Genomic DNA, 15,761 nt, shown 5'->3' on the forward strand with positions numbered 1-15,761 from the left:
ATGAAATTCTTCAAGAAAACTAAAGATGAGGAGCCAACTGCTCCAGGGCAGGGTAAGTAATGCATTTTTTTCTAAACTGATGTTTTTAAATGTTTAGTTTAAGCTTTATTTAACTAGGCAAGTGAATTAAGAAAAAAATGTAAATTCGTATTTACAATAACAGCCTACCAAGAGGCAAAAGGGACAGGGATAAAAAATTTAAATGTTGGACAAAACACACATCATCACGACAAGAGACACAACAACACTACATGAAAAGAGACCTAAGACAACACAACATGGCAGCAACACAACATGGTGGCAGCACAAACATGGTATAAACATTACATGTTTTCTAAACATAACATACTTTTTTATCGAAGCGTAACTAATCAATATAAATGTTCATATAACAATCAATAAATCTGGTTTCTTTCGGGTTTCGTACTTAACTATATTCCTATAAGACGATTGTGGTGTACTGTATGTGTGTACGTCTAATCCTGCTCTTTGTCTTACATCCCACTAGTGGCAATCAAAAAGAGATCCAGAGTCCCTGGGGTCATGATTACACAGTTTGTGGAGGAGCTTCCTGAGGGCATGACCACTCCTGATTTCACCCGCAAACCCATCGCTTTGACTATTCAGGAAGGTATGGGTCATATATCAAACCACAATGACAATCTGAGATAGTACTAAAGTCTTTAAATGGCAAATATGTTCTTGATCCTTGCTTGAAATTGACATTATACTGAGTTGACATGAACTGTGTTTTATTGCATTCTTGTATACAGGGAAATGTGCTGTTTTCAAAGCAATTGTGTCTGGTAATCCGACACCAACTGTTCATTGGACAAGAAGTAACGGAGAAGTAAATGACCCAGAAAGATACAAAATGGTGTCTGATCCAGCCACGCCTAATGAACACTGTATAGAGGTGAGTCAACACACTGGTATTGGACAGGAGCAGCATTTTACAATCACATCTTTTTGGTCTTTCTAAACAACAAAATGAATCTGAAACAACCTGATTTCCACCTGATGTAATATCAACCAGAGGACGAAATAATCTAGAAGTATGTTGGCTGCAATCAAGACTAATAGATAACCTCGACATCCATGTTAGCGAGCGGTGAAATCACTGGCCGAGGTTGATTGCAATTGAGATCAGCTGTGTTATTTTAGCGCATATTGATGGTTTAACGAGAGATCAGCTGGTTACAATTAGCCCAATTAGCTCTTTTACAAATATATTTTTTTCACATAATGCCTTATCACTGTGGCTGTTACTTCTCTTCTTTGCTTTTGGCCCAAAAACAAACCCTTCGTCCCCAATCTGGGGTGACGTAACTGATGCAAATTGTATTCCAAATGGTAATACTCATGGTCAATTTCTGTACACAGATGCCGGAAGTATCAACAGAACAAGCTGATACCTACAAATGCTTTGCCACCAATGAGTATGGAAAAGCTGTGGTCACCGCTAACCTCAATGTAATTGAAAGTGAGGACACCATTACTCCTGGGTTGATATACAGCGTTAAACCTGGTTACATCTCATAACTGATTCTTGAACAAGAGAAACATGTTACGTTGAATAGATCCTTAACAAACACATATCTTCAGGATCTAAGCCAGACAAACTATAATTGATCCAATTGATCTTAATTAACCAATCTAATGAAACGTCTCTTGCCTTTCAGTGGGATATAAGAAGAGCAAGGCTATGAAAGATGCACGAGCAGGTCAGTCACTGAATTTGAATCACAAAACAGAGTTTAAGTGATGTTAACTGTAAAAAAAAAATACCTAAAAGTTTAATCTCAATTTAGCTGCTGTGAAGCCACCTGAAGATTTCAAAAGTCTCCTAACAAAAGCGTAAGACAATACTAGAAAAACAATCAAACATAGCTAGGTTCTAGATCCTAATTCTACCATAACAGTTTTGACGCATTAATGAGATGAAATTGTATTCTTCTTGTTTAAGGGTTGTAGGACCAGACAAAGTTGAGAAAAAAGATGGAGAAATCGATCCAAGGTTTTGGGATGTGTTGATGAGTGCCGACAAGAAAGACTATGAGAAAATCTGTCATGAGTTTGGAGTCACTAACTTTCGCTGGATGCTGAAGACACTGAATGCGAAGAAGGTTGAGAGGGAGGAGGAACAAGCAAAGGTTTGCCTAAATCAGAAATAATCAAACATAGTAAAAATAGGGAACTCCTGTATATAGATTGTTTTTTTACATCATTTTTTAGTCATTTACAGTAGCAGACGCTCTTATCCAGAGTGACTTACAGGAGCAATTAGTGTTAGGTGCTTTGCTCAAGGGCACACCGACAGATTTTTCACCTAGTCAGCTCGGGGATTCAAACCAGCGACCTTTCGGTTACTTGCCCAAACTCTGAACCGCTAGGCTACCTGCCGCCCAGCATTTCCCAGTATGTGAAAAGTGGGGTATTTATTCCTCTTACATACACTGTTGTATTCCAAAATGAACAGTAACTGAATATCACTAACATCATTACGAGTGAATGTGTTTTTTGCTCCTACAGTATGTCGAAAACCTCAGCAATCTGAAACACATTGAAGTCAAACCTGGTGGAGGTGCAGAGTTTGAATTTGAGATGTCGCTTAAAGACCCCAACGTTAAGATCTTCCTGTTCAAGGTGAGAATGGTGTGAAATACACACTGTTATATGCATTGTAAACAACAACCGAGCAGAACATGTTTGATTCTATTTTAGAATAACTAATGTGTCTTTACATGAAATGTGTTTTTTTCATGCATTCATTAAGACTAAAAATGTGTTGTTGTACAGAATGGAGTAATGGTTCCTTTCAGTGTCGACACAGAAGAGAAGCATTTTCTGAAGAAAACAGGCAGGAAATTTACATTTGGCATTAAGGATCTTGCAGGAGATGATGAAGGATTGTACCAAGTGATGGTGGAGGGAGTACTTATCTTCTCAACTGACTTCAAAGGTGAGATGTCTGCAATTTATTCTCTGTTTAATCATTTCCCGTTTCATATAGGCTAACAATCTCTAAGGTCAACAAAATTCCCTCAGGTTAGCCGGTACCCAAAAATAAATGTCTGTTCATTATCCATCAAAACAAAAAGGGAACATAACACATACAGTGGGGAGAACAAGTATTTGATACACTGCCGATTTTGCAGGTTTTCCTACTTACAAAGCATGTAGAGGTCTGTAATTTTTCTCTCACAGACCTTTTAGTTTTTCTTTAAGAAGCCCTCCTGTTCTCCACTCATTACCTGTATTAACTCCACCTGTTTGAACTCGTTACCTGTATAAAAGACACCTGACCACACACTCAATCAAACAGACTCCAACCTCTCCACAATGGCCAAGACCAGAGAGCTGTGTAAGGACATCAGGGATAAAATTGTAGACCTGCACAAGGCTGGGATGGGCTACAAGACAATAGGCAAGAAGCTTGGTGAGAAGGCAACAACTGTTGGCGCAATCATTAGAAAATGGAAGAAGTTCAAGATGACGGTCAATCACCCTCGGTCTGGGGCTCCATGCAAGATCTCACCTCGTGGGGCATCAATGATCATGAGGAAGGTGAGGGATCAGCCCAGAACTACACGGCAGGACCTGGTCAATGACCTGAAGAGAGCTGGGACCACAGTCTCAAAGAAAACCATTAGTAACACACTACGCCGTCATGGATTAAAATCCTGCAGCGCACGCAAGGTCCCCCTGCTCAAACCAGCGCATGTCCAGGCCCGTCTGAAGTTTGCCAATGACCATCTGGATGATCCAGAGGAGGAATGGGAGAAGGTCATGTGGTCTGATGAGACAAAAATAGAGCTTTTTGGTCTGAACTCCACTCGCTGTGTTTGGAGGAAGAAGGATGAGTACAACCCCAAGAACATCATCCCAACCGTGAAGCATGGAGGTGGAAACATCATTCTTTGGAAATGCTTTTCTGCAAAGGGGACAGGACGACTGCACCGTATTGAGGGGAGGATGGATGGGGCCATGTATCGCGAGATCTTGGCCAACAACCTCCTTCCCTCAGTAAGAGCATTGAAGATGGGTCGTGGCTGGGTCTTCCAGCATGACAACGACCCGAAACATACAGCCAGGGCAACTAAGGAGTGGCTCCGTAAGAAGCATCTCAAGGTCCTGGAGTGGCCTAGCCAGTCTCCAGACCTGAACCCAATAGAAAATCTTTGGAGGGAGCTGAAAGTCCGTATTGCCCAGCAACAGCCCCGAAACCTGAAGGATCTGGAGAAGGTCTGTATGGAGGAGTGGGCCAAAATCCCTGCTGCAGTGTGTGCAAACCTGGTCAAGACCTACAGGAAATGTATGATCTCTGTAATTGCAAACAAAGGTTTCTGTACCAAATATTAAGTTCTGCTTTTCTGATGTATCAAATACTTATGTCATGCAATAAAATGAAAATTAATTACTTAAAAATCATACAATGTGATTTTCTGGATTTTTGTTTTAGATTTTGTCTCTCGCAGTTGAAGTGTACCTATGATAACAATTACAGACCTCTACATGCTTTGTAAGTAGGAAAACCTGCAAAATCGGCAGTGTATCAAATACTTGTTCTCCCCACTGTAAGTGTCATTATGTTCCAGATAAAGTCTTCCATTCAAATCTGTCTTTTATTCAGTTCCCATGGTGGACTTCCTGGTCAAGATTCAGGAAGTGAAGGCCATGGAGAGAGAGGATGCCGTGTTTGAGTGTGTCCTGTCATCCCCCATGTCAAAGATTCAATGGACGGGAAGGAATCAACCATGTGAACAAGGGGAGAAGTTTGACATCGAAGTGTCAGAGGACATGCTCATCCATAGATTGGTTGTGAAGGACTGTGCGAAACTGGATGGTGGCATCTATTCAGTATCTGCAGGGATCAAGTCTTGTAATGCCTTTCTTGTTGTGGAGGGTAAGGAGATGAAATTTCAAACACAAAAAGTGTTGCTAAGTCATGTGACTCTTACTTGTGTAACAGCATATAATGTCAAATGTCACTTGTTAAAGAAATTGATCAATATCAATCAATCATTTTCAATATCAGACAGTGAAATGCAAAACATTGACAATCAATTTTCCCCACAGATTTATTAACCTATAACTCTACCTATGTTCTTATTTGCACCCCAAGCTGATAACGATCCAGCCAGCAAGGGGAAAAAGAAAGTACGCAAAACAACTCGAGCAGGTGGGGGAGACGTAGACTTGGCTAAAATAGCTGCAGAGCAGCAAGCTAAGCTGGCGAAAGAGAGAGATGAGAGAATGGAGTTGGCGAAACAGATTAAGGCAGACATGGACGCTAAGGCAGCAGCAGAACCCGAACCAGAGCCTGAGAACAAGGAAGAGAAGAAGAGAGAGCTTGGAGACGGAGAGATGCCAGTTGAAGAGAAGAGAGAGCTTGGAGACGGAGAGATGCCAGTTGAAGAGAAGAAGAGAGAGCTTGGAGATGAAGAGATACCAGTGGAAGAGAAGAAGAAAAGGGTGAGAACAGGTCCACTGATCCCAGACACCATCATAGGTAAGAGGTTCCAAGGTGTCCAATGATTTGTAATGTCCAGGCATTACATTCACACTACATCACCTTCCTAACCAATTGACAACCACTTGATGTATCCTCTAGACCCAGGAGTGCACTTCACCAGTGGATTGTCAGACGTCAGTGTTAATATGGGAAACAGAGGGGAACTGGAATGTAAACTGAGCAGTGACAACTGTGAAGGAATCTGGTACAAAGATGGAGAAGAGGTGAGATAGAAAAAGGGTAGTAACTTTGAACATCATTTAAACCGAGTCCTTAGATTTGGAAATGCAATACTCTTCAAAAATGGAATGTCTCAAATCAAACTTGTTTTTTGCCATCTTGTTTTGCCAACTACTACAGCAGGTCAGTTCTGTTCAGCATCAAACTGTGAAATACACTAATGGAATTGCAGAGGCTAAATGCAGAAAAACTAATAATTGAGCTTCAACAGCGCATGCATTTGTTTGTAGGTTTAAACAGTAATTTGTGTGTTTCCTTCCAGATAGAAGCATCAGATGATATTGAGATGACACATGATGGGGCCTTTCACAGGCTTATACTGAAGAACTGCAAGGAGGAAGATTCTGGCAAATACCGATTTGAGGCTGATGGACGTAAAACAGAGGCCATGCTCATTGTAGAGGGTAAAGGAATCCATCCATCCAACTTTTGAAATAATGAATGTAAACATTGAGGCGGATGAACTGAAGCTCAGGATCCGTATTGCGCGAATGCAGCATACTCTGAAGTAGCATATGCAATGCCAAGTCAACTAACATACAGTGGCTTGCAAAAGTATTCACCCACATTGGCATTTTTCCTATTTTGTTGCCTTACAATCTGGAATTAAAATATATTTTTTGGGGGTTATGGATCATTCGATTTACACAACATGCCTACCACTTTGAAGATGCAAAATATTTTTTATTGTGAAACAAACAAGAAATAACACAAAAAAAACTAACTTGAGCATGCATAACTATTCACCCCAGTCTCAATTCTCTGGAAGACTGAAACAGGTTTCCCTCAAGAATTCCCCTGTATTTAGCGCCATCCATCATTCCTTCAATTCTGAACAGTTTCCCAGTCCCTGCCGATGGAAAAACATCCCCACAGCATGATGCTGCCACCACCATGCTTTACTGTAGGGATGGTGTTCTCGGGGTGATGAGAGGTGTTGGCTTTGCGCCAGACATAGCGTTTTCCTTGATGGCCAAAAAGCTCAATTTTAGTCTCATCTGACCAGAGTACCTTCTTCCATATGTTTGGGGAGTCTCCCACATGCCTTTTGGCGAACACTAAACGTGTTTGCTTATTTTTTCCTTTAAGCAATGGCTTTTTTCTGGCCACTCTTCCATAAAGCCCAGCTCTGTGGAGTGTACGGCTTAAAGTGGTCCGATGGACAGATACTTCCATCTCCGCTGTGGAGCTTTGCAGCTCCTTCAGGGTTATCTTTGGTCTCTTTGTTGCATCTCTGATTAATGCCCTCCTTGCCTGGTCCGTGAGTTTTGGTGGGCGGCCCTCTATTGGCTGGTTTGTTGTGGTGCCATATTCTTTCCATTTAAAAAATAATGGATTTAATGGTGTTCCGTGGGATGTTCAAAGTTTCTGATATTTTTTTATAAACCGACCCTGATCTGTACTTCTCCACAACTTTGTCCCTGACCTGTTTGGAGAGCTCCTTGGTTTTCATGGTGCCGCTTGCTTGGTGGTGCCCCTTGCTTTGTGGTGTTGCAGACTCTGGGGCCTTTCAGAACAGGTGTGAATATATACTGAGATCATGTGACAGATCATGTGATACTTAGATTGCACACAGGTGGACTTTATTTAACTAATGATGTGACTTCTTAAGGTAATTGGTTGCACCAGATCTTATTTAGGGGCTTCATAGCAAAGGGGGTGAATACATATGCACGCACCACTTTTCCATTATTTATATTTTTGAATTTTTTGTAACAAGTAATTTTTTCCCAGAGTGGCGCAGTAGTCTAAGGCACTGCATCGCAGTGCCAGCTGTGCCTCTAGAGATCCTGGTTCGAGTCCAGGCTCTGTCGCAGCTGGTTGCGACCGGGAGACCCATGGGGCGGCGCACAATTGGCCCAGCGTCATCCCGGGTAAGGGAGGGTTTGGCCGGCAGGGATGTCCGTGTCCCATTGCGCACTAACGACCCCTGTGGCGGGCCGGGCGCAGTGCATGCCATCTCGGTCGCCAGGTGTACAGTGTTTCCTCCGACACATTGGTGCGGCAGGCTTACGGGTTAAGTGGGCACTGTGTCAAGAAGCAGTGCAGGTCGGTTGGATTGTGTTTCGGAGGACGCACGATTCTCGACCTTCACCTCTCCCGTGTCCATACGGGGGTTGCAGCGATGGGACAAAGACTGAGTACCAATTTGGATACCACGAAATTGGGGAGAAAAAGGGTAAAATAACACTTCACCAATTTGGACTATTTTATGTATGTCCATTACATGAAATCCAAATAGAAAATCAATTTAAATTACAGGTTGTAATGCAACAAAATATGTAATGCAACAAAATAGGAAAAATGCCAAGGGGGATGAATACTTTTGCAAGGCACTGTATTGTAGCTACTATATGTACTGTACTTGCGCTACTAAATGTATGTGATATCTGCGTTCCAGATCCACCCAGAGTAAACCCAGATGACTTGGCTGACTTCTCAAAGCCCGTCATAATAAAGGTTGGCCAGAGCGCTACCTTCAAGCTGTCTTTTATGGGTCGTGACCCAATTAAGATCTATTGGTACAACGAAGGTGAGGAGTTGGCAGAGGACAAACACATCAACATTGAGAAGTCGCTCACACACAGCCGCCTCCTCCTCAGCAAGTGCCAGCGGAAAGCCACAGGAGAAATCAAGATCAAGATAAAAAATGAATGTGGAACCATTGAGGGCATATCCAGGTTGATTGTACTGGGTCAGTGGGATGATTTGAATCTATTTACAATGTTGCTGTGATAATCCTTTGTGCTTGCCTGAATGACACGAGGGTGTCTCCACCTTTTTAAACAATATTGGCAATACAGCTTCTAGCTTCATACACAGCATTATCTAGGATAACATAGGCCTAACTACAGTATAATTAGGATCCCCTACATCTATTCACAGACAAACCAAGCCCTCCCCTAGGACCTGTGGAGATCATTGAAGCTTCTTCGGCTGTCCTTGACTTTAAATGGAGGCCTCCCAAAGACGATGGTGGCTCTCCTGTGATCAACTACATCCTGGAACGCCAGCAGCTGGGCCGTAACTCCTGGATGAAGCTGGGTCAGATCCCTGGAGAGCCCAAATACAGGGACACCAATGTAGACCATGGCAGGAAGTATTGCTACCATGTCAGGGCTGTGACTGAGCAGGGCATAAGTGAAATGATGGAGACAGATGACATCCAGGCTGGTACAAGAGGTAAGACATAATCTGTCACCAGAATGCAGCATTTAGCTGTTGAATTGGGGTTCTCGGTCTCCCAGTGGAGGATGCCCTCAGACCTCCAAAATTCACTTTTTTTCTTGTTCTCTAGCATATCCCGGACAACCTTCCTCACCCAAAGTGGTCAGTGCCTTTGCAAACTGCATCAATCTGGAATGGGTTCCCCCTTCCAACACTGGAGGAACTAATATTCTAGGATACCACCTGGAGAAACGCAAGAAGGGCAGCAATCTATGGGGTTCAATCAACCATATGAAAGAGCCTATCAAAGGTGTGGCCTTTTCAATACTTGGGTCATCATCCAAGTGACTTTCTGTATTTTTTTAAATTCTAATTGCATATCCATTCTATACCAGTACACTAAATGAATTGTATTTAACACATTGCTATAAATACAACCATACTGCCATAGTGCTGAAACAATACAGATATTTTGATCCCTTCATAAGCTATTTTTGTCACACCCACACCTTCAGGTCAAGGGTTTGCTGTCAAAGACGTTATTGAGGGAATGGAGTATGAGTTCCGTGTTGCAGCCATCAACATATCTGGTGCTGGAGAGCCAAGTACCCCCTCTGAATCTGTTATTGCAAGAGACCCAAAGAGTAAGTATTATGATCTGTTTCATTCTGAGATAGCGATGATGAACTGAAGAGCAAGTAATACTCTGAAAAGCAGCCATCATTTGATAATATAACACGTCGTATGACTGGTAAAAAAGGCATGACGTTACAGTTAAAATATGAAGTATGTTTATGAGCAGCTGTTGCACACAGTATATTCTATTCCCCTCTGAAATCAGTTGTGTTCTTTCAGAGCCCCCCGGTAAAGTCCTTGACCTGAAGGTGACGGGCTCCACCTACACCACCTTGTCCCTGGGTTGGACTAAACCAAGGGAGGAAGAGGGGGTTGAGGATGAAGCCAAGGGATACTTTGTGGAGATCAGACCAGCAGCAAACCCAGAGTGGGACCGCTGTAACAATAACCCCATCATCATGACCTCCTATAACATTTTGGGTCTTAAGTCAATGGCCATGTACTGGGTGAGAGTGATCGCCACCAATGACGGGGGAGAAGGGGAGCCCAAAGGCTTGGAAAGCTACATCATTGCAATGCCCCCCCCAGGCGAGTGACATCAAATCAGCAACATTGTTTTTGTCAAGTTTGTGTTCACAGTATCGTGATAGTAGTTCTTAGACTGAAAAACAGAATGAAAACCTAGACTTATTATATTCAGTATCTTATTTCAAGCTATATAATTTCAAAGGTTTTTTGACAATTTTCTCATTTCTCATAGTGAGACCACAATTCACTGATCGCAACATGAAGAGCTTCATGGTTGTGAGAGCCGGGAATTCTGCTCGAATCAACATCAACTTTGTGGTCAGCAAAATCTTATGCATGTAAACAATGCCATATCCTGTCTTACATCAGAATGACAAGTTTCAAAGACAAATTACAAAACTCAGTCTGCTATTGCGTCTAAGTGTGATACTCTGTGACCTAGAATGTGTTGCGATGGTGTAGAAATACAATATCAGAGCAACAAATTCCGTACTGAAATGTGATGGATGTTAACAGAGATACTTAGATAAGTGGATTGCTCATTGTAGAAACATTCACTTAACCTTTTATTGCCATGGGCTAAATCAGGGTCACACAGAGTGATTCTTGGCAGCCTTAACCAAATCTACTTTGAAACAAAAGTATACACCTCACACATGGTTATGGGCTTAAAAAAAGAAGACACCTGTACCATGTCAGATATATAGTATGTATTAAGTTTGTATCCCAATATTACACTTTATATACATCAGAAGACTGAAATATAACAAAATAGTTGACATAAACACAGGATTTCGTCAGTTAAAAAAAGTAATAATATATTCCACCCATGAGGCCAAAGAGGGCGCTTTTGATCATTGACTGCAGGAAAGGGCTACAACCCCAAACAAACTAATCTGTCTATTTCTACTTTGTCTTTTGGCAGGCTTCTCCTATGCCAAACATAACATGGCTAAAGGATGGGATGCCAGTGTCAAAACGTGTAACCATTAGCAACTCTGATAATACATCCCAGCTCCTAATCCCCACCTCTGAGCGTCCCGACACAGGAATCTACACCATCATAGTCAAGAACATGGTTGGTCAGGAGACCTTCAGTGTTGAGATCAGAGTCACAGGTATGGTCATATAAGATTCCACTACATATTGACAGTGAGTGGTATTGACAGTGAGTGGTGGAAAGTGAGTGGTCTTGACAGTCAGTGGTGGAAATCTGTAAGAGATCGCTACTGTGTTTACTATCTGTCATCTGTGGCGTGAGGAGGGGGTGTGAGGGAGTGGTGTTGTGGGATTATTTGAGATATTACTTGAAGAAGTAGGGTTTTAGATGTTTTCGGAGGTTGGGCAGAGACTCTGCTGTCCTAGCTTCAGGGGGAAGCTGGTTTCACCATTGGTGTGTCAGGACAGAGGAGGGCTGAGCAGGAGCACCAAAAGACCAGAGGTGGCAGAACGGAGTGCTCGGGTTGGGGTGTAGGGTTTGAACATAGCCTGAAGGTAGGAAGGGGCAGTTCCTTGCTGCTCTGTAGGCAAGTACCATGGTCTTGTAGTGGATATGAGCTTCGACTGGAAGCCAGTGGAGTGTGTGGAGGAGAGGGGTGACATGGGAGAACTTGGGAAGGTTGAACACCAAGTGGGCTGCAGTATTCTAGATAAGTTGCAGGGGTTTGATGGCACAAGTGGGGAGCTCAGCTAACAGAGTCCAGACGGGAGATGACAAGTGCCTGGATTAGGATCTGCGCCGCTTCCTGTGTGATGTAGGGTCGTACTCTACGGGATGTTGTAGAGCATGAACCTTCAGAAGCGAATCACTGCTTTGAAGTTTGCAGAGAACGACAGGGTGTTGTCAAGGGTCACGCCAAAGTTATTTGCACTCTGGGAGGAGGACACCGTGGCGTTGTCAACCATAATGGAGAGCTCTTGGACTGGGCAGGCCTTCCCCGGGAGGAAGAGAAGCTCCGTCTTGTCGAGGTTGCGCTTGAGGTGGTGGGCCGACATCCAAGCGGAGATATCTGCCAGAGACGAGTGTCGCCACCTGGGTGTCAAAAGGGGGGAAGGAGAAAAGTAGTTGCGTGTCATCCGCATAGCAATGATAGGAGAGACCATGTGAGGATATGACACATGCCGAAGAATTGTGTGTTCTGTAGTCTACTTTACAACAAAAAATATGTTTTATCACACTGTATGTGTTCTTATATGTACTGTACATTTAAATTAATGGTTGACGACCATTTCTCTCTTACCTGGTTCCAGATGATCCCAAGCCTCCCGGCCCAGTGGAGTTGGAGCAGAATGTTCCTGAAACAGTGACTGTGACCTGGACTCCCTCCCCAGACGAGAAGCGGGACGACAGGCTGTATTACATAGTGTCCAGACGCGACTCCATCAAGCGCATGTGGCAAACTGTAGCCGACCGCCTCTTCAACAACAAGTTCACAGCCCTCAACATCATGGCTGGACGAGAGTACTACTTCCGTGTCTACGCCAAAAATGACATGGGGATCTCTGAGCCTTCTGAGTCGCCAACCTGGGGAGTGACCAAGAAAAAAGGCACGTTAAGATTGTCATGTGTCATTGTTGATTGTCCAGAGAGAGAGAATCATAAGTCACCCTCAAGAGGAAACCAAAAACAGACATTTGTTGATTGGTAGTTGGTTAACACATTTGTCATTTCAAGGGGAGAAGCTCCAGCACACTGTGGTCTGTAACAGTTTTTTTTAAAAGGTCTCATACCAAAACCTTGTGGTCACAGAAATATGACACTGTACTTTGAACATCAGTTCAATGAGTTAACAGTTTCACATCTCATGAATAGGCCTAAACAAAACAAAACTAAGTCATAAAAGCAATTTGACTAGGAATTTGACTAGACTTTCCCCTATTTGTGTTTCATGTAGATAAGTTCTCCATGACTTTCCGGTCATCCAAGAGCCTCAACTTTGAGTCAGCGCCATCGTTCTTAGTTCCACTGAAAGCGCACAGCACCCCGGAGAGCTATGAGTGCTACATGAGCTGCGCCGTGAGAGGGGACCCAACGCCCCATGTCACATGGTACCGCAATAATATCAGCCTCAACACCAACACCAACTACCTAATCTCCAACACCTGTGGGGTCTGCTCCATGCTCATACTGAGGGTTGGACCCAAGGACACTGGAGAGTACAAAATCATTGCAGAGAACCCCCTGGGCAGGGCAGAGTGCTCCACCAAACTCACAGTCAACGGTATAAAAAAAAACAAATTGCTGTACTATATTGAAATATAGCATGTTCACATGATGTGTAATATAATGTTTTTAAACTACAATCGCTCTTCTTCATTATCTTTCAGAGTGAAGTGGTTCCACAGTCCTCCAGTTCTGCTTAGCAATGACTATTAGATTGCCCAGAGCAACCAGAAACACTGCAGAAAGCTGAAATGGATGGATGCGTGTTGATTATATCCTCAGAGAGTGGGCATGTTCTTTAGTCTTCTGGAAAAAGAAGATAATCGGTAGTGGTTTGAGATACAGAAGTGTGTGTTGAAAGAGATTATATAATGACTTTATCATACTGTAAATAGGCCTGCAATGAGTTTATCCTACTTTTGTTTGACAGAAACTTGAGAATACAATCCTAGATGTTTTCTCTTGTTGACTCTCAAGACTAAAGAGAGACAGAGACAACAGAAGAGATTCCCATCATTTAAGAAACATGCAATTTGAAATCAATATTCCATAGGCCACTCACATGGTGTCCATTGCATAGGCTGTCCACTGTACCCCCATACAGTATTCAATGGGCACACACCCTGGTATTGTTTTGCCAACTGTTACACAGCTTCACATATCTCTTTTACTGCTAGCATGCAGTCGTGTTCTTTCAGAGGATATTGAGAGTTTATAATGGAAGGTCATAAATTAGAAGAATTCATAGGCATGACTGAGTTTGACCTTATGTACATTTGGTCCGGGACTGGTTTCAAGTTTCAGAAAGCGTAAACTTTCTGCATGACCGTGCATGGTTCTGTAATGATTATTGACTTAAGAGGCCAATAATTATTTCATAGCATAACAATGTATCAGGCATTGACATTTACAGGCATATAAACTGGTGGACAAGACTAACTTAACTGTATTTACACTGTATTTTACGCTTGTTTTTAGACTCTGTATAAATACAGTAATACAACATTATTTAAAGTTTGATTCATGGAAATTTAAGTCAAATTCCTAATAGTGAAAGCAAGTTATCCTAATTGTCGGCTACTTGAGATTCAGTGTACTGTCAATCTGATTTTGAACCTAATAACTTGTTTATATTGGCCCAAAAAAAATTAAGTGGCAACAAGTGGTTATAGGCTTCCCTTTATTTGTTTGGTAAAAATCTATAAACAACTGGATGTTAAAAGCAATGGACAGGAAACGTGGGGTGTGAGTTGATGCAGAATTGTTTCGTGAAGTAATACTTATAGCTCTTGACCCTGTGTGGCCCCTGCAGTAAATGCCTTCTGGAACATCAAGCATCTCAGCTCAGCTTCCCATGCCTGTGTCCGGTCAACCTTCCTGTGTCAAGTACCAACTATTATTTTGTCGCCTGAAATATCCACAACACACAGGCAATCGTGCTTGGACCCAGCATAACTGTGTCATTGCTAAGAATACAATAAAGATAAAGTTCCTGTGTTCTAAGTTCCAACCAGTTCCTGTGTTCTAAGTTCCAACCAGTTTCTGTGTTCTAAGTTCAAATCACATCAAATTTTATTGGTTGCATACTTAGCAGATGTTATTGAGGGTGTAGCAACATGATTTTGTTCCTAGCGCCAACAGCACAGTAGTATCTAACAATTCACAACAATACACACAAATCTAAAAGTAAAATAATGGAATTAAGAAAAATATAAATATTAGGACAAGCAATGTCGGAGTGGCATTGACCAGAATACAGTAGAATACAGTATATACATATGAAATGAGTAAAACCGTATGTAAACATTATTAAAGTGACCAGTGGTCCATTATTAAAATGACCAGTGATTCCATGTCTATGTACACAGGGCTGCAGCCTCTAAGGTGCAGGGTTGAGTAACCGGGTTGTAGCCGGCTAGTGACAGTGACTAAGTTCAGAGCAGGGTACTGGGTGGAGGCCGGCTAGTGATGGCTATTTAGCAGTCTGAAGGCCTTGAGATTGAAAAACAGCTTCTGTCTCTCGGTCCCAGCTTTGACGCACCTGTACTGACCTCTCCTTCTGGATGGTAGCGGGGTGAACAGGCCGTGGCTCGGGTGGTTGATGTCCTTGATGATCTTTTTGGCCTTCCTGTGATATCGGGAGATGTAGGTGTCCTGGAGGGCAGGCAGTGTGCCCCCGGTGATGCGTTGGGCAAACCGTACCACCCTCTGGAGAGCCCTGCGGTTGCGGACAGTGCAGTTGCAATACCAGGCGGTGATACAGCCTGGCAGGATGTTCTCAATGGTGCATCTGTAAATGTTTGTGAGGGTCTTAGAAGCTAAAAAATAATTTATTCAGCCTCCTGAGGTTGAAGAGCTGCTGTTGCGCCTTCACCACACTGTCTGTGTGGGTGGACCATTTCAGATTGTCAGTGATGTGTACGCTGAGGAACTTAAAGCTTTTCACCCTCTCCGCTGTGGCCCCGTCGATGTGGATGGGGGCGTGCTCCCTCTGCTGTCTCCTGAAGTCCACGATCAGCTCCTTTGTTGGTAATCAGGCCTACTACTGTTGTGTCATCTACAAACTTGATG

General features: G+C 42.9%; 1 protein-coding gene across 1 annotated transcript; it reads left to right on the plus strand.

Annotated features, from left to right (window-relative positions):
- Positions 1 to 14,743, plus strand: igfn1.3 (immunoglobulin like and fibronectin type III domain containing 1, tandem duplicate 3; the record flags this gene model as incomplete). The annotated part of the gene is made up of 23 exons (XM_084173001.1): positions 1 to 52; positions 509 to 631; positions 774 to 916; positions 1,384 to 1,483; positions 1,683 to 1,724; positions 1,975 to 2,153; positions 2,533 to 2,646; positions 2,800 to 2,962; positions 4,634 to 4,906; positions 5,126 to 5,512; positions 5,615 to 5,739; positions 6,018 to 6,159; positions 8,157 to 8,450; positions 8,642 to 8,938; positions 9,054 to 9,233; positions 9,439 to 9,567; positions 9,779 to 10,087; positions 10,260 to 10,345; positions 10,953 to 11,145; positions 12,278 to 12,574; positions 12,922 to 13,248; positions 14,503 to 14,576; positions 14,720 to 14,743. 23 exons carry the CDS (start codon positions 1 to 3, stop codon positions 14,741 to 14,743), a joined length of 4,053 nt encoding a protein of 1,350 aa, XP_084029127.1.
- Positions 14,744 to 15,761: the final 1,018 nt, after the last annotated feature.

This window comes from Coregonus lavaretus, assembly GCF_964263955.1.
Source record: "Coregonus lavaretus genome assembly, chromosome: 12".
Classification (NCBI taxonomy): domain Eukaryota; kingdom Metazoa; phylum Chordata; class Actinopteri; order Salmoniformes; family Salmonidae; genus Coregonus; species Coregonus lavaretus.